Below are 20,162 nucleotides of genomic sequence, written 5' to 3'. Positions count from 1 at the left end.
ACCAAAAAGAACCAGAAGAGGAAAGAAGAATAGAGGGAGGCAGATGGCCGGCCAAAAGGAAGAAGTGAGTAATAACCAAGAAATGGATGTAATAAATATCTCAGGTGAAGAACTAACCACTGCAGAATTATCACTCCTAAGGAAGGGCCTTAAGTACGCCCCAACAATGGACTTTGACCTATTCAATACTGCCATAGATGTTCACAAATTTGTGAGGAAATTAACTTTAAAATCTTTTTTCCATAAACGCTCACATATTCTAGATCAGAAGGAGAGTGGGTCATCGGACATTGTCGACGGTTCTGTGACACCTGGAGCTACACCTGTACCTCACCCTGATGACTCTTGTACAACACAGGGTGCATCAGCAATATCTGCTTCATCCTTTAGAGAGGCATGTGATCTCCAAGACATATTGGACCTTGAAGAATTATTGGAAGAGAATAATGAATCAATTGAGCATACTGCCATTTCAGAATTTAGTACTTGGAGGTCCAACCTCAAAAAAGGTTCATTGTTTTATCCCCAGTTCTCTAAGGGTCCATTCTTGACGACTTTTGAGAACTTGGTCATTAGAGATTTACGTATTATGGCAGAGGGATTCTCTCTTGCAAATGTGGCTAAACATAACCTGAATAAAGATTAGAAACAGGCATTATTATCCCTACAGAAGAATTCTAAAATTGTTATTAAAAATGCGGGCAAGGGGGGGGCGGTGGTGGTGCAGAGTAGGACTGGCTACCTCAAGGAGGCCTACCGGCAACTTGGGGATGCCACTACCTACTCTGCATTACCAGATGATTCCACAGTAGGTTTCATGGAATCCTATAAAGAACTACTAGAGCTAGGGATAATTACCCAAGTTTTGAGTAAAGCAGAAAGTGTATTTTTATGGAACCCCAATCCTACCATACCTGTTTTTTACCATCTCCCAAAGGTCCATAAGACATTGGTCGACCCTCCGGGGAGACCAATCATATCGTCTATTGGATCTTTGGGAGATGGTTTATCGAAATATATTGATCAAATTTTGCAACCCTTTGTGAAGGATCTACCCTCCTTCCTGTTGGATTCAGGGGACCTTATTACTAAATTAAGTCAAGTGCAGTGGGGCCCACATTCTATTTGGGTGACTATGGACGTTATGTCCTTGTATTCAATCATTAAACATGAACAAGGGGTGTCGGCGGTCAACCACTTCATTGGGGGTCCAGATAGCAATCAATTTCACACTGCATTTATTCTAGATGCCATTAATTTTTTACTCACTCACAATTATTTTTTATTTGATCACAAATTTTATTTACAGCAACAGGGCACAGCAATGGGCACAAGTTTTGCACCAGTGTATGCGAATTTATTTATGGGGTGGTGGGAGTCACTGTTCATTTTCACTAGCACAAATCCATTTTGACAATATATCACGTTTTATAGAAGGTTTATTGATGACCTGATTATGATTTGGGAAGGGGATTTAAACACATTGCACAATTTTTTTCAATATATTAATTGTAACAATCTTAACTTATCTTTCACTCACAATGTTAACACACATCATATTGACTATCTGGACTTCCGACTGTTCATTGATATAGAAGGCCAAATTCAAACAGAGACATTCAGAAAACCAAATTCGAGGAATATGATGTTAAGAGCAGACAGCTGTCACCCACTTGCTGTCATAAAAGGTATCCCCAATTCCTCAGACTGAGGAGGAACTGCTCCACTGAAGAGGGTTTCACCCGACAGTCTGAGGAGTTGTGCCATAGAATCGCTGTATGGCTTTCAGGGAAGTGGGTTGTGGCCATTCTAAGACAGCCTTGAGTTTGACTGGGTCCATAGAGAAGCCAGTGCTAGAAATAATATATCCAAGAAAGGGAATGGAAGAAAGATGAAAAGAACATTTCTCTAGCTTAGCATAGAGATTGTTCTCCCGAAGGCGGGACAGGACTATCTTGGTGTGTTGAATGTGGTCAGAGAGGGATTTGGAAAAAATAAGGATATCGTTGTTACGCCGGTGCTGCCCGCAGACCAGACCCGTCCCCTGAGCTGAAGGGGGAAGTGGTAATACATGCACCCGCAGCAAAGGGAGTGTGTCTGGAGTGTGGTATGAAGCGTTGCCAGGCCAGGTGTAGTAAGGTAGACAATACTTGCCGGTACCGGTTATAGAGCTAGAGTGAATGATGCCTTGCCGAAGTCAGGGTGTGGAGAGTGGAGATAGGTCATAGTCCAAGCCGTGTTCAAGGGGTTACCAGAGTGAGCGTTGTCCAAGGAGTGCTGAGATCGAGAGCCAGAGGGGGTAGTCGTACGAGCTGGATCAGAACCTGTGAAAACACTGAGAGAATCCAGAAGTACTTCCATACAGAGACTATGTCGAGCAAAGACTGAGAGCAGAGAGGAGCTAGATAAAGCAGGAAGGTCCAATTAGGAACGGAGGCGGGACAGGAAGAGCTACAGGGAGACACTGCAGATTGGTGCAGGCATAACAGGCCAGGTGAGTCTTGTTAGTAACCTGAGTATGCCCGTGCAGTGTGCGGGGGCGGAGCCTGAGGTCCGGGGGACGGGAATAAGAGTGTGCAGACTGAGCGTGCTCCGTAACTCGTGTACGCGTGTGAACCGAGCCAGTGGATGGTGCAGGTGTGTGTGCAGGAGGGCGTGGGTGCGCCCGGCGCCGAGCAGAGGAATCGCCGAGGGGAGTGATCCCGCGACGGCGGCAGGGGCGAGGTAAAGATATCAGCATAATCCTTTAAGTGGAATGAAATGGGACATCTTCGAGAACCTGTCCACGACCACCAAGATAGTGTTCATTCCTCTGGACCTGGGCAACTCCACGATGAAGTCCATAGAAATGTGGGACCAGGGGCGGTCGGGAACTGGAAGGGGTAACAGAAAACCCTGAGGCTTATGACGGAGAGTCTTGCTTTGAGCGCACGTGGGGCATGCGCGGGTAAACTCCAGAATATCTTGAGACATCCTTGGCCACCAGAAATTCCGACAAATGAGATCAGTAGTCTTCTTAAAACCTGGATGACCTGCAGATTTAGAGGAGTGACCCCAAGACAGGACCTCTGGAACAAATTTGGATGGTACAAAGAGTTTGTTGTTGGGAACGACCAAGTCCTGGGGAATGCGACTCTGGGAGTGCAAAATCTTGTCAAGATTCTTGAAAGAAGACGTGGCTAGAATCCTCTCATGTGGAAGGATAGTCTCCATAGACTCCTCTGGCCTTTCTTCAGAAGAATGTATTCGGGAGGGTGCGTCTGCCTTTACGTTCTTGGTCCCGGGGATATAGGAAAGGTGAAAATCGAATCGAGAAAAAAAAGAGCCCAACGAGCTTGTCATGGACCAAGGCGTCGAGCGTTCTCTATGTAAAGAAGGTTCTTGTGGTCCGTGAGAATAGCAAACGGCTCTTTCGACCCCTCTAGCAGGTGTCTCCACTCTTGAAGAGCCATCTTCACGGCCAGAAGTTCCCTGTTACCAACGTCATAGTTCCTCTCGGCAGACGAGAATTTCTTGGAAAAATATGCACAGGGATGTAACTTATCTTGGGGCGTGGGTCTCTGGGAAAGAACGGCACCAGCGCCGCAATCAGAAGCGTCGACCTCCAGGACGAAGGGAAGTTCAATGTTGGGATGAGGGAGAATAGGTGCGGATATAAAGGCTTCCTTGAGTGTCTCGAAGGCGGAGATGGCCTCGGATGACCAAGCAGAAGGATCAGCTCCTTTTTTGGTGAGCGCAGTGAGGGGTGCCACAATGGTGGAAAAACTCCGTATAAACTTACGATAGTAATTAGCGAACCCTAAAAAACGTTGTATGGCCTTGAGAGAGTTGGGTCTTGGCCATTCAGTGACTGCTTGAAGTTTAGTGGAGTCCATCATAAACCCCACATCGGAAATGATATACCCCAGGAACGGAGTAGAGGTCTGATGAAAGGTGCACTTCTCCAGTTTGGCGTACAAATGGTGTTCACGGAGACGGGAAAGGACGTAAGAGGTGTTGGCGATATGGTCCTGGAGATCCTTGGAAAAAATCAGGATATCATCCAAGTATACAATAACAAAAATATTGAATACCTTACGAAAGACGTCGTTGATGAAATCCTGGAAGACAGCGGGAGCATTACATAAGCCGAAAGGCATTACAAGATATTCGTAGTGTCCACTACGCGTGTTGAAGGCCGTCTTCCATTCATCCCCCTTGCTGATGCGCACCAGGATATAGGCACCACGTAGATCCAACTTGGAAAAAATCTTGGCCCCCTGTAATTTATCGAACAGTTCGGTAATAAGGGGAAGGGGGTAACGATTTTTAATAGTGATGTGGTTTAAACCCCTGTAGTTGATGCAAGGCCTCAACGACCCGTCCTTTTTCTTGATGAAGAAAAACCCAGCCTCTGCTGGGGAATTGGAGTGACGAATAAAGCCTTTCTTGAGATTCTCCTGGATATATTCATCCATAGCGTGAGATTCTGGTAACGACAAGGGGTAGGTCTTGGACTTGGGTAGGGAGTAACCTGGAACTAGATCGATCGGACAATCGTAAGTCCTGTGTGGCGGCAAGAGGTCTGACTGTACCTTATTGAAAACGTCCCGGAATTGATGGTAAACGGAAGGTAGAATAACTTCGGGAACAGAGGTATTGGCCAGCAGTTGATGAGTCTCGCCTGACCTCGGCCTCCAGGAAATGGGAGCAGAGGAAGTCCAGTCAATGAGAGGATTGTTAAGCTGTAGCCAAGGAAGACCAAGGGTGATGGTGTGACGATCGTGAGGGTTTGGCCCGGGATTAACGGGGTTACCCCCCATATTGGCCCCCTCTAACCTCGCCAGGGAGACAAGGGGTTAACTGGGCTGAGGCCCAGAAATGTGATTTAACCCTTGTTATAACATGAAAATGCTTATTCTCCTGTGTAAATGTATTGTTGCTGGATCAATGTCTGCATAACCCACCCACTGGGACTTAAGGGGTTAATCTTATATGCAGTGCTGAATAAACAGTTACCTGAAAACTGGTAATTTGGGAACGGAGGGCGCCAGCACCCTGATTTTTGGGGTGCCGCCTCAGCGTAAAACCCCAAGGACACCCCTATTAAAAATATAACGTTGTCCTAAGAGGAACATATATTTTTGATATTTGTGCCTTTCTGGTGCAGTTTTGAAATGCATACCAGAACCAAATGTTGCCTCTGCCTGCCCTTTGTAATGCAAGCTTCCTCTCTGGAAGTGCAAAAGTGCATATCAAAAGGGACCCAGAGGATTCAGGTCTGGGCCCCAGTGAGCAAAAGGTAATTACCTAATTGTTTATGCGGGAGGCAGGCACAAGGAATAGTTAAGTGTAACAATTCACACTTACAATGGAAGCCAAAAGCCTGCTTCAAAAGGTTTTATTGATGGGGCCAGGGTGGGGTCCCCAAGCAGGATATCTGAATGGGTGACCTTATTAAATATAAGAATATTATGAGATGTCCTTGACTGAACATGCTAAGAGTTACATATTTGTATTCGTGGGATTTAGCATATCTTTTGGAGTCTAAACACTGTATATGTAACCGCTACGAAATGCCAGATATTAATATCTCTATTAATTTTAAGATTACACTGTAATGTTTGGTCTCTCTGCAAGCTTCAGGTGTGACGGAATGTATTAATATAACTCACCTGCCTGTATGTATTACTGAACTCAAGTTAGGGAGTGATTTGCAGTAATATGAAATTTTGGTTGAGTCTGAAAGACTGCAACCCCCCCCCCCCCCCCCTGTTATGATAATGAGCAGGGGTGAGGATGTTTTTGTAAACGTGGTAACTAACACTTACACACCAAGGTTTCCTGCAGGAGTGAACATGACAAATGTCCTCCCTGCTTCAAAGGGTTTGTTGATGGGGGGGCTACCCCAAGCTGGAAGTCCAAAATGAGCTTCAAAAGCTTCAAAGGGACTTTTGCTAGACGGCACGGCGCCATATCTGGGAAAGAGGGGGTTAAAATGATATATAAGTCAGAACCACCTTTTACCCATTGTTCTTCATGTCTTCATGATCTTCATGTCTGCGTGTCATGAGGCCTGTGTCTTTATGCAAGGCCTTGGGATGATGCAGGTATTGCTGTATGATCTGCCAGTCCAGAAGGGACTGTGCCATCATTGCCATCTTTAAGTAAGTGTCTATATTTTGCTGTTATTTGTACATTTTTTGTGTGTTAACTAATTACAAGCTTGTCACGGTAGCTTATGACAGGCTGTAATTTACACCAAAACTATATATAAATATATATATATACCTGGGTTTGAACTGGGACGAGACTTAGATACAACAAATTGTATTTATTCCTTGATAAAGGTGAACACACAAAAAATGTACAAATAACAGCAAAATATAGACACTTACTTAAAGATGGCAATGATGGCACAGTCCCTTCTGGACTGGCAGATCATACAGCAATACCTGCATCATCCCAAGGCCTTGCATAAAGACACAGGCCTCATGACATGCAGACATGAAGATCATGAAGACATGAAGAACAATGGGTAAAAGGTGGTTCTGACTTATATATCATTTTAACCCCCTCTTTCCCAGATATGGCGCCGTGCCGTCTAGCAAAAGTCCCTTTGAAGCTTTTGAAGCTCATTTTGGACTTCCAGCTTGGGGTAGCCCCCCCATCAATAAACCCTTTGAAGCAGGGAGGACATTTGTCATGTTCACTCCTGCAGGAAACCTTGGTGTGTAAGTGTTAGTTACCACGTTTACAAAAACATCCTCACCCTTGCTCATTATCATAACAGGGGGGGGGGGGGTTGCAGTCTTTCAGAACTCAACCAAAATTTCATATTACTGCAAATCACTCCCTAACTTGAGTTCAGTAATACATACAGGCAGGTGAGTTATATTAATACATTCCGTCACACCTGAAGCTTGCAGAGAGACCAAACATTACAGTGTAATCTTAAAATTAATAGAGATATTAATATCTGGCATTTCGTAGCGGTTACATATACAGTGTTTAGACTCCAAAAGATATGCTAAATCCCACGAATACAAATATGTAACTCTTAGCATGTTCAGTCAAGGACATCTCATAATATTCTTATATTTAATAAGGTCACCCATTCAGATATCCTGCTTGGGGACCCCACCCTGGCCCCATCAATAAAACCTTTTGAAGCAGGCTTTTGGCTTCCATTGTAAGTGTGAATTGTTACACTTAACTATTCCTTGTGCCTGCCTCCCGCATAAACAATTAGGTAATTACCTTTTGCTCACTGGGGCCCAGACCTGAATCCTCTGGGTCCCTTTTGATATGCACTTTTGCACTTCCAGAGAGGAAGCTTGCATTACAAAGGGCAGGCAGAGGCAACATTTGGTTCTGGTATGCATTTCAAAACTGCACCAGAAAGGCACAAATATCAAAAATATATGTTCCTCTTAGGACAACGTTATATTTTTAATAGGGGTGTCCTTGGGGTTTTACGCTGAGGCGGCACCCCAAAAATCAGGGTGCTGGCGCCCTCCGTTCCCAAATTACCAGTTTTCAGGTAACTGTTTATTCAGCACTGCATATAAGATTAACCCCTTAAGTCCCAGTGGGTGGGTTATGCAGACACTGATCCAGCAACAATACATTTACACAGGAGAATAAGCATTTTCATGTTATAACAAGGGTTAAATCACATTTCTGGGCCTCAGCCCAGTTAACCCCTTGTCTCCCTGGTGAGGTTAGAGGGGGCCAATTGGTGGGGTAACTCCGTTAATCCTGTGTCAAACCCTCACGATCGTCACAGATGGGTATCCCAGGAGCGTGAATGGCATTGAGAACTAAGATCTCCTTGTGCAGATGTGAGGACAGAAGCAAGGGAGCGGTCTCTAAGGAGATGTGGGCCGGGGTAAGAGGACGTCCATCGATACCGACGAGTGCTTCTTTCTCACGAGTGGTATGCGGTTTAACCTGGCGAATTCAAGATCCACGAAGTTTCCTCCAGCTCCTGAGTCAATGAAAGCGGCGGTAGAAGTCTTGAACTTATCGCCTGAAAGGGAGACTGGAAATGTAAGTTTCTTAGGGAGTTCACCTTTAGAAAGGGGACGTGGAGACATTACACCCAGAGAGAGCCCCTCTGTACTCACCAGGTGTTCCCGTTTCCCGGACGCAGTGGACACTCCCGAACCAGATGTTCCATGGATCCGCAGTAGAAACACAATCCCCCGGCGTGGCGGAACTGCCGTATCAGTGTGCGGATGCGTTGTACCCCCAATTGCATTGGCTCTGGCAACTCCAGTGCAGGACGAAGAGGTATGGTAGCACTTGGGGGAGCAGGAGTGTTGCTGGGAGTACTGGAGAATGGAACTTGAAAGTTATGGACACGAGTGCGCTGACGCTCTGAGCGGCGTACCTGGATACGTTGATCCACTCGGACAGCCAAATCAATGAGGACCTCCAATTGATCCGGTCTGGATTGGCGAGAGACTTCATCCTTGATGGGATCTGCCAGGCCTTGCCAGAACACGGAGAGAGAGCCTCTTGTCCCCAGTTAGTCTCTGCTGCTAGAGTCCGGAAACTCACAGCATACTGCCTCACCATTTGCTGTCCCTGAGTGATCTGGAGGAGAGAAACAGATGCCATCTCCCGACGAGCGGGAGAATCGAATACTTGTTGAAACTCGGCTTTAAATGCCGGGTAATCTTGGGTAAGGTCAGAACGTCGCTCCCAAACCGGGGAAGCCCAAGCCAGGGCGCTGCCAGTGAGGAGGTTATAAATGTAGGCTACCTACTTGCGATCAGTATTGTAGAGATGGGGGCCATTTCAAACTGCACCTAACACTGGTTTAGGAAACCCCTACAATCTTGCGGTTCACCTGCATAAGGCTTGGGGGGAGGAATCCTTACATCTGAGCTGCTAACTGCGCTTGCGGAGTGGGGGGCGGGGTCGCGGTCGGTACCCTGTCTGAGAGTACTTCGACCTGGCGTGTAAGTGCCACAATTTGATCCGCCATGGCCTGGTTTTGCTGAAGCAGATTGGAGAGAAACTGTTGAAGTTCGGTCTGGTCTGCGTCTTGTGGGCTCGACATAATGTTACGCCGGTGCTGCCCGCATACCAGACCCGTCCCCTGAGCTGAAGGGGGAAGTGGTAATACACGCACCCGCAGCAAAGGGAGCATGTCCGGAGTGTGGTATGAAGCGTTGCCAGGCCAGGTGTAGTAAGGTAGACAATACTTGCCGGTACCGGTTGTAGAGCTAGAGTGAATGATGCCTTGCCGAAGTCAGGGTGTGGAGAGTGAAGATAGGTCGTAGTCCAAGCCGTGTTCAAGGGGTTACCAGAGTGAGCGTTGTCCAAGGAGTGCCGAGATCGAGAGCCAGAGGGGGTAGTCGCTGCGTCAGAACCTGTGAAAACACTGAGAGAATCCAGAAGTACTTCCATACAGAGACTATGTCGAGCAAAGACTGAAAGCAGAGAGGAGCTAGATAAAGCAGGAAGGTCCAATTAGGAACGGAGGCGGGACAGGAAGAGCTACAGGGAGACACTGCAGATTGGTGCAGGCATAACAGGCCAGGTGAGTCTTGTTAGTAACCTGAGTATGCCCGTGCAGTGTGCGGGGGCGGAGCCTGAGGTCCGGGGGACGGGAATAAGAGTGTGCAGACTGAGCGTGCTCCATAACTCGTGTACGCGTGTGAACCGAGCCAGTGGATGGTGCAGGTGTGCGTGCAGGAGGGCGTGGGCGCGCCCGGCGCCGAGCAGAGGAATCGCCGAGGGGAGTGATCCCGCGACGGCGGCAGGGCGAGGAGCCGTGGAGGCCGGTAAGGCAGGATTGTTTTGTGTGTCCAGGGGCTCCCTGCGGGGAGGGAGTGCTGTGTGTGGGGAGCGAGGAGAACGCAGATTCCTGACAATCGTCAAGGTATACTATAACGAAGCTGTCGAGGAGATCACGGAAGATCTCGTTGACAAACTCCTGGAAGACCACCGGGGCATTACACAGACCGAAAGGCATGATTAGATATTCATAATGCCCATCCCGGGTGTTAAAGGCGGTCTTCCATTCGTCGCCCTGATGGATGCGGACAAGGTTATAGGCTCCGCGGAGATCAAGTTTGGAAAAAATTGTTGCCGCCTGTAAACGATCGAAGAGTTCAGAAATAAGTGGCAGGGGGTAACGGTTCTTGATCGGAATTTTGTTAAGACCTCTATAGTCAATACAGGGGCACAAGGAACCATCCTTTTTCTTAACAAAAAAAAATCCAGCTCCAGCTGGAGATGAAGAATTGCGGATAAAACCTTTCCTCAAGTTATCCTGGATATACTCGGTCATGGCCTTGGTCTCGGGTATGGATAGGGGGTAAGAACGGCTCTTGGGAAAGGTAGCACCGGGAAGGAGCTCAATGTTACAGTCAAAATCTCTATGGGAAGGTATCTGTTTATCAGCTGTAGAGTAAGCTTCTCTGCTCTCCTGGAACCACACTGAGCGTGCACAGAAAATCAGCATCCAGGTTTAGAAGTCTTATTTGGGCCTTGTGTCTTGAAAGCAGCTCTGCTAACTTTGGCAGAACTCAAAACAAGTGTGTCTCCAAGTTCAGCTCAGGTGTCAGCTAAAGAGTTCTCACTTCCTGTTTGAACAGACAGGCTTTTGTAAGCCATCTCAATCAGGCAGGTGGTGTTTAGTAATTAACTACCAGAAGTTAACCACCACACTGCTAGATTAAAGGCACATTACTGAACAGGGATAAGTCCCCTGTTACAGGAGGTAACACTTCAGAACGTACCTTATCAAAAACGTCCGCCAGGTCCCAGTAGACCGTTGGAAGGGAAGTCTTATACTCTGCGGGTAATTCCACTCCGGCTTAAGTCCATTTAGGGGGAAGACAAGTCTTAAGGCACTGGGGGCTCCATCGTATGGGCTCCTTACCAACCCAATCTAATTGTGGGTTATGAAGTTGCAACCAGGGGAGTCCCAGAATTACATCTACCGATGGAGTGTGGATCACGTCCAAGATAATCTTCTCTTGGTGACCGTCCTCCGTGGAGAGGGATAGAGAACAAGTCTCCAGAGAAATAAAGGCTGGTTGGAGTAGACGCCCATCTATGGCCTCCAGATCAACTGGAACAGCCTTAGATCGAAAGGGAATCCCATTCCTATAGGCAAAACTCTGATCAATAAAGTTCCCCTGAGACCCAGAATCTATAAATGCAGAGGTGGGGATCAGGGAGTTATTCCAGGCCAGAGAAATAGGCAGCATTATACGATTGGGAAATACTTTAGAAGAAGAAAGAGGAGAAGAGATTATACCCAATGAGACCCTCTCATACCTTATTGGGTCCTGGCGTTTCCCGGTCGCAGAGGACAACTTACCAGCAGATGACCGGGATGACCGCAGTAATGGCACAGTCCACCATCTCGTCGGCGCTGTCTCTCAGACGCAGATAGACGATGGCCTCCGAGCTGCATCGGTTCGAGCTCGTCCATGGGTTGCGGGACGTGATGGACGAGACTACGGCTGGAAGATCGGGAGTAGTTGGTACGAGGAAGAGCACGTTCAAGTCTCCTCTCTTGTAACCGCTGGTCCACGCGGATGCAGACCGCAATGAGATCCTCCAATCTGGTGGGTCTCTCCATAGTGGCCAGCTGGTCCTTGATGTCATCCGACAGACCCTGCCAAAAGGCTGCTGACAGTGAGCCATCATTCCAGGAGGTCTCCGCCGCGATGGTCCAGAAGTCCAAAACATACTCGGCGACAGGACGAGTACCCTGGGAAATATGGAAGAGAGAAGAATCTGCCGTAATTTGACGACCAGGCGTATCGAATACTTGCCTGAATTCTCGAAGAAAGCGAGAATAGTCATGCATCATGGCAGGATCCTGCTCCCAGATGGGGGATGCCCAGGCTAGGGCCTTTCCATTCAAGAGAGACATAATATAGGCCACCTTTGAACGAGCAGTAGGGAAGCGCAAGGGAGATAGTCCAAATTGCATCTCGCACTGATTTAGAAACACTCTGCACTCGTGGGGATCCCCTGCATAGCGGTTGGGAGCCGGGAGACGAGGATCCACAGCCACGGGAAGGCCCGGGGAGGGAAACGCCGCAGCTGCCATGGCAGAGGAGCCTGGGGAAGGCTGCAATGAGGAGAGTCTAGAGAGCTCCTGCGTCATGGAGGCAAGCTGCGCCTCTAGTTGGAGAAGTCGCTGCAAGGGGCTTGGTTGCTCAACCTCTTCGGGGTCCATGTCTGTGGGGCTGAGCATAATGTTACGCTGTGCTCACCACGGACAAGGAGGGACCCCGAAACTGAGGTGAGATGGGTAACAAACTGCACCCACAGCTACGGGGACATGCCTGGAAAGTGGAAAATAGGCGTCTGGAACCGTCTGAGAGTATAAGATAAAGTAAGATACTCGCCAGACGAGAAGGGAGATTCCAGAAGATAGGTGGTACTGAGAGCCTGGGGTCCAGAGCCGGGAGGTAGGTCGGAATCCGCAAACCGAGGTAAAGGGGTCGGGGTGTCCAGGAGGTCAGGATATAGACCAGGGGTAGAAGACCAGAGCGGATCCACAGCCAGGCCAGTTTGGTATGTAAAGGATCACTAAGGCTGCGGTCCCAGTAATGTCTGTGACACGCGCGCCCGGCGGGGGGGGGGGGGCTTTTCTTGCACAGCGCTAACCGCGATCTGCGGTCTGTGAGGAGAGGAGAATCTTGCGACGGGAGGGGGCGTGGTCTGGGATTTGCGGGGCGTGGCCATTACATCACGCGGCTGGTTCGCCCTCATTTGGTGAACCGCCGGTGGGGGCGTGGCCACGCCTCTGTCGCTAGGAGTAAACTCAATTTGATTGAGTTGGGAAAAACCCTGCAGCACGGCGCGGCTGCACCTTCAGCGTCACGGTGCGTACTGGGCCCAGCCCATTGAGGGGCGGTGCTTACACGCACAGTGCACGCCGCGCCGTGCGCACAGGCTGTTACTGGGACCACAGCCTAAGGAGACAAAGAGACAGGAACTGAGGCAGACACGACCGTGGTTAACACAGGTCATACAAAGCTATGCTCAGCCAAAGAATGAATGCCTGAGCAAGGGAGGAGTAATGACCAATAGGGAGAGGGGGAGTAACGAGGGAGCGGCCCCAGGGAAGATAGGGATTGGTAGGGAGACTTACCACAGCTGTACTAGATGTGCAGCTTGTGAGCGGTGCACGCGCATCAGGCATGTGCGCCGCGCGGGAGAGACGCGCGCGCCTCAGCTGGGGGCGGGAACTCCCCCCGAGGGAGGACGCAAAGGTCCCTTGCCGTGCGCGCGCATGCGTGAAGTCAGCAGCCGCCGCGGGAAGCGGAGGAGAGGGGCGATCCCGCCCGCGGCGGCGTGGAGGCACAGCAGGAGCGGCAGTGAGTACAGTCGCGGGGGGAACCCCTTTAGAGGGAGGTATTCCCCCGGACCTCACACCGGTAAAGGTTCTGCCTGATAACCGAGAACCACATACTTATATGTAGCCAGGTCCCCGGTTTTTCCTCTGCGTATTCCCTTGACCCCGGTTCCACTTACCTCCGGCATCGCGAGGGGACCTTGCTGGCAGGCAGGGGAAGTGTAGATGCGGGAGCTTGTGACGCATCCGGCTAGCGGGGGCCGCATTTTGGGTTGCGCACGTGCGCAGGAGGTTGCTCAGTGGCCATTACAGGGCAGACCAGTGCGGCAACCATTTTGAAGAACTTCGCGCATGCACAGGGCGGCTGGATGACGCGGCACGGCTTAGGCAATAGGGCGGCTGCTATTGGGTGATAGGAGGAAGGCAGGTAGCACGAGGGGGGGCTCGGGCTGGCAGTTGGGGGAGAGTTAAGGCAGTTGGTGACAGTTGGTGCTGAGAGAGCAAAGGAAGAGGAGGTGTGTAGTGCAGGGGGTCAGTGACCCACTGCATAGGCCAGGATATTTCCCCTAGGCCCCAGTACAGGCCCTGAGTCACCACCACATTGTGGTACTGCAGGGAACAGCCCTAGATAGGGACTTTGCCCCTTCGCAGACAGGGACACAGCAGCTTCCTGAGCTACAAGGTGATCTGTAGTTTGGGATCAGACTGCATTGCGGAGTCAAGACTCGTGAAAGACCTCCCTGACAGTGAGGAACTACTCGTGAGAAACGACGCGGGATCTGCGGATCCTTTTCGAAGATGTCAGCTACCGGGTGCTGGAGCGCCCGGCAGGTATTCTTATAAAGTGCACCAACACCGGTACCTACAGGCGCTGATCCCGCCTTGGGGGTGGGTTGCTTGGGGACACTAGGGGTTAAGTGACCAAGGAACTGGTTCTTTACGGTGGACACGGTGTGGGGGTATACACGCTGGTGGGAGAGGGACACTTGTACCGTTGTGTGCTGCCTGACTTGCTGATATACTGTTATATGGCCATATATGTGTATATGCTAATTATCGTTATATCCGCCATATATGCCTGTATGCTCTTCAACGTTAGATCCGTATATGTGTTGTTATGCATAATATATGTAGCCCTTTTTGTGAACCGGCCTGACCCACCCAATCTCACATTGGCCCCTCGTGGTCTAACCGGTTCCTTTCCCTGCAACACACCTGCTCTAAGGGACTACTGGTAACTGTATCACACCTGTGGCTCCAGGAGATCTGAGCCTCCGCTAGCTGGGAGCCTGGGGAAACCCTTACCATTACCTGGTGCAGCGCCTCCACTTACCCAGGATCCCCGTAATGAAAGATAGCCCTGGGTAAGAAATACAATAACACTCATAGATATAATACTAACACTTTACTAACACGACATGTCACACATCACATAACATAACATAACCTTATGCTCTATCCGCATCCCCTCAGCCCAATGTCTGGTGTTCCCACCCAGTGTCCTGTGATCCCCCACACCCAATGTCCCGTACTCCTACGGAGGTAGTGGGTGACTGCGCAGTCACTAAATTAAGCTAGGGCCCAGTTGGTGCACTTATATACTTCAGAGGTACCTTCCGAGCACTCCGATGCTCGGGCCTGCAACTCTCTTCTAAAAGGGTCAGACGTCCATCTGATCCTATCCAGGTACTTCTCTCCGTGGACCCCAACGAGGGTCCCACCGCTTCCCGGGAACTCAACCGTCTCTCGGTAACACCACCGTCGCACGGGAACAGCAACCGCCGCTATCCCTAACTGGACGGGAACCCTAACCTAGGGCCTGTCCCTGATGAACCGCAACCTGGGGTGGCTTGGGGAAAACTCCTAGGGCCTGTGGAACAATAACCTGCCCCCTCCCCTAGCTACCCAGTCCTATCTGTAACTCTCTAGCTACTCCTAACTCCCAGATGCTAACAGCCTGCAGCAGACGCACAGCTCTCACCGTCAGCCTGCAGACATCCACACACGCTGCACACACTGCGCCCAGCACATGCAGCGACACACACACACACAGCTGCACTCACACACAGCCACCTGAATCCCGCAGCAAATCCACTGCACTCACGCTGTGCCTATTTGCCAGTGCGCACAGCACTATCCGCTGTGGCACTGCCAAACTGCACCTTCCGCACCTAAGGGTAACCTCCTTATCTAGGGCCGTCCCTCTTCAGTTACCCCCTGCCCTTACCGGGAATTGGGGCCTGCCTGGGGACCTAAGGAGAACCCTTACCTGGTGCAGGAGCCACGCGCTCCCTACACCCTTCCTACTCCTTCCTTCTCCTCTGCCTGACTGACTCTGCAAAGCCCGGGAAATGTATCTATATTCCCGGGCTGAGCTTCCTCCAGCCCTATTGGCCGCAAGGGAGCACCTGACCTCTGTCTCCCTATGCCTCCTGGGAATTGTAGTTCCCAGGGACTGCCTAAACACTGGGGCCGCGTGCGCACTTGCCCTGCGCATGCGCGAACCCCTAATGGCCGCCTCAATCTCCCTCTACACTTCCCTACTCTCGCGCGATCTCTCCCTGCACTGGGGATCCTACCTGGCACTTTCGGCCTACTGCGCATGCGCGAACTAACGCGCAATGGCGGCGCCCTCTCCTTAAGCCGCCGGGCCGGTGGCAACGCGATCGCGGCCTTAGCGACGGCCCGATCGCGCCCCCGGCAACCGTCCTGCATCAGAACACCGCGAGCTGCTCCCTGCACTGGCCCCCACCCTCGTGAAGTGCCGGCAGGTCCGTCGCAGCCTCCGGCGGCACCCGCTACCGCACGGCACTCGCGGAGGGGGGCCAGAAAGTCCAAATTTACCTCGGGGCTACATATATATCTATAGTAAAAGGTTACCTATTTCTGTGGATTGTTATAATTATTCTTGCCCAGGGAAATGTTACATATCGGGGATCCTGGGCAAGTGGAGGCGCTGTCAGATTACTTATTGTTGCCCCAGGCTCCCAGTGGTGGAGGCTCAGATCTTTGTGCGCCAACAGGTATATACAGCATTAGTAGACCCGTCTAGTCATAGAGAAAGAGTGCTACATATATATATATATATACACTACCGACACACTTTATTGAAGTGTGGTCGGTACCGCAAGCCGGGAAATCTCCCGGCTTGCTAGTGGCCGCCCCTCGGCGTGCCGCGCGTCATAGACGCGTGGTCACGCGTCATCGGGAGCGTGCGCCCCCTGCACGCGTGTCCAGGGGCTCCCCGAGGGAGCCCTGGTGTCCCGCGATCGCGGGACAGCGGCAGGGGGTTCCGGGGGACCCGGCGGACCCGGCAGCGGTAGGGAGAGCGCCCCGATCGGAGGGCGCTCTTCCGCTGCTTCGGCGTGCGCCCGTCACACTCGGGCGCGCGCCAGGCTACTGCTGCGGCACAGAACGGGCAAATGCTCGAATAAACTGTGCCGCAGCAGTATATATATATATATATATATATATATATATATACAGTGTTCGACAAACCTATACATTTGCTCGCCCCGGGCGAGTGGATTTAACCCCCGGGCGAGTAAATATTGGCCCAAGCAGCACACGTTTGGTACTAGGTGGCGAGTAGATTTTTTTGTGTGGTGAGTAGATTTTTTGGTGATTTGTCAACCACTGTATATATATATATATATATATATATATATATATATATATATATATATATATATATATATATATATATATATATATATATATATATATATATATATTCCTCACAAAGCCAGTCAGCACACAGGTGTAAGGGCAAAAACAGATGCTCATCCCATAGGTATTCAATAGAACATATTTACCAGGCCAAAGTCCAGCAGAAAGAGACAGCACACTGTGTAGTATAATCCAAACGTCTTGTATTAGAACAAAAAATGCACCGCAGGGCCCTGAGGAAGGTCTCTCTGTGGGACCGAAACGTTGGCTGCGGTGTATTTTTTGTTCTAATACCAGACGTTTGGATTATACTACACCGTGTGCTGTCTCTTTCTGCTGGACTTTGGCCTGGTAAATATGTTCTGTATAATCACACAGAAAGACTCCGCATACACACCTCAAGATAAAGGGTGTTACTAAGACCAAACAATAGACTCTAACTGTAAGGGTGTGGTCGGTGCTCTGAGACAAGGGTTAATGTGACAGAAAAAGGCAAAAAAAAGTCTCACAAAGGAGCACTCAGAATATCCACTACTGAATAAACAAACTTTAATGTTCAATATAACATGAATAAAAAAGATATAAAACCAAAGACAAACAAAGGGGGGGGGGGGGGGGAGGCTGGGACCCAAAATAGGCACTACTGTACATGCGTCAAATAACAAGATTGGCAAGATGTATATAATGCATAACCAACCTACAGATAGGTGAACACAATGAATAATAATGTGCTAACCATAGGAAAAAAATACATATACACAAATACTGAGTGATATACATTGTATCTGCTTATCTGTAGAGATATTATTTATACACATTATATGTTTTTTTTTGTGACACACAGTCCAGTACTCAGTACCGGCACCTTTGTTTCACCTGTTGCTGGGTTTTTTCCCTGCTTGCTGAGGGGATGGGACAATCACTCCAGACAGCCAATCCCTATGGGCCCACACATGTCTGAGCAGAGCGGCCACAGACTGAACCGGTGGGGGGGGAGAGAGGGTCTCTGTTTTCTCTGGGAACCTCCCCCCCCCCCCCAACACCCCCTGTCCTGGAACAGGATTCTCTATTTCTGTTCCCACTGTTTCCCCCCCTTTTTTTGCAGCTCTGCCTGCTAGCCCTTTATTTGAGCTGCATGTATATTTGCTCTGAAAACACACAGTGCCTGTGGAACTGATACATTTGTTGCATTTGGGCTTTCCAGTTAGCTCCTAACCAGGTTGTCTTGGCAACCCCCTTAATACCCCTGGTTTAGTGGAGTGTCCCTTACTCCCCTGTCTGTATTCACAGATAGTCTCATCCTCACTATTCCTGTTCCCAGAAAGCCACATACTTCCTTTCCTTCCTGAACTGGCTGAGTGAGTACTCCTATACTACACACCTTTTGGCAAGGCCATTCAGATTTTACCTGCCTTTGATTACAAAGCACCCACACAGAGAAGTACTCTCTCACCACACCATACCATCCACAAGTGCCTATATATGACTGATGCTTTCCTAATAAAGTGAAGAAAATATAGCAGGTGTGCTTTGGAAAAAGGGCTGAGTTAAGCTATCTGGCCTCATTCACATCTTACACGTGACCCTGGTCCCAGAATACCACCTCTTCAAAAATCTAAGTACTGTACATCTAAAAGAAAATCTCTATAGGTAGAAACAGGCTACTATGTGACAAAGGGGATAGATTTAAATTTTAATACACATAGCTTTTACAGTTATTGACAGTAAACCTCCCCATTAGTGATGGAGTTTATAAAGAAGCATCGGAAGAATAATAAGCATCCCATTATTTTCTGAGGCTGGGAATGGCTGTAGTAATAGAACGAGGCAGGAGAGAACAGAAACGTTTAAACATACAGTATGTGTCAAAGCAACAGGTTTCAACAATAAGTGACGTGTGTGTTAGTTATTGGGGGAGGTGGGTTATTATGTGTATTGGGGGTGCTAGCATGTGTATTGGGGAGATGGGATGGTTATTGGGGGAGGGTGGTTATTGAGTGTGGGGGGAGAGAGGTGGGGGTGTGGGAGAGGAGTGGAGGTGTGGGAAAGAGGTGGGGGTGTGGGAGAGAGAAGTGGGGGTGTAGTGGAAAGAGGGGGAGGAGAGAGGTGGGTTCTTGCAAGGCCACCAACACTGGGGAGAAATAAATAAATAAATAAATATATATTCTCCATGTGAATGGATATTCCAGGCAAAAGGTGACACATTGTGTGCTCATTTGCATGTCATTTCCCAGAATCCCTTGCTGCGGTGGAAGCACTTTATGCTAGATGATAATGGTTGAAAGGCAGGGTTGCAAACCTGTCTAAGACATGTGAATGTGCTCACAAGTGATATTCTTTATTGGCTATATGCCAACAGTGGAGGTTTTCTGTCGCCTTTTTCACCCACCATAACTTAAAATGTATATGGTAAACCTATCCAGCCTAGAAATACTGCAAAGCAAGTATAAACCAACCTCACACTGATGATACCCATCAAGGTTGAAACATGTCTGTGAGTGGTTTGACTGGCTTTGCTAGTCCCATGCTGTGCTTAAAAGCTGTGTAAACAGCAATACATTTGCTTATATGGGCTCCATGTGAATGGATACTCCAGGCAAATGGTGACACTTGTGAGCTCATTTGCATGTAATTTCCCAGAATCCCTTGCTGCGGTGGAAGCACTGTATGCTAGGTGACAATGGTTGAAAGGCAGGGTTGCAGACCTGTCTAAGACATGTGAATGTGCTCATAAGTGATATTCATTATTGTATTGTATGTCTTTATATAATAAATAAATGTACATAGCGCTTCACAGTAGTAATACATATCATATAAATAACAAATAATATAAATAACAGGTCATGGGAATAAGTGCTTCAGACATAAAAGTAACATTAAGGAAGAGGAGTCCCTGCCCCGAGGAGCTTACAATCTAATTGGTAGGTAGGGGAACATATAGAGACAGTAGGAGGGATTTCTAGTAAGTGCGTCTGCAGAGGGCCAAGCTTTATGTATCATGTGTCCAGGATTATCCAGTGCTATTCATATGCTTCTTTAAGCAAGTGTGCCTTAAAGGTGGATAGAGAGGGGGCTAGTCGGGTATTGAGGTGAGGGGCATTCCAGAGGTGCTGGGCAGAAAGTGAGAAAGGTTTAAGGCGGGAGAGAGCTTTAGATACAAAGGGGGTAGAGAGAA

At 49.1% G+C, this 20,162-nt stretch overlaps 1 protein-coding gene across 1 annotated transcript in view; it reads left to right on the top strand.

Moving 5' to 3' along the window:
- The first annotated feature begins 11,401 nt into the window (after positions 1-11,401).
- The window catches only part of LOC142485966 (uncharacterized), a 35,023-nt gene continuing 26,262 nt past the window's right edge, over positions 11,402-20,162 (top strand). The window contains exon 1 of the mRNA XM_075584621.1: positions 11,402-11,523. Within this exon, the coding sequence (XP_075440736.1) occupies positions 11,402-11,523 (122 nt within the window). The remainder of the gene's footprint in view (positions 11,524-20,162) is intronic.

This window comes from Ascaphus truei, unplaced genomic scaffold, assembly GCF_040206685.1.
Source record: "Ascaphus truei isolate aAscTru1 unplaced genomic scaffold, aAscTru1.hap1 HAP1_SCAFFOLD_684, whole genome shotgun sequence".
Taxonomy (NCBI): domain Eukaryota; kingdom Metazoa; phylum Chordata; class Amphibia; order Anura; family Ascaphidae; genus Ascaphus; species Ascaphus truei.
This window is presented reverse-complemented; position numbering and strand designations above follow the sequence as displayed.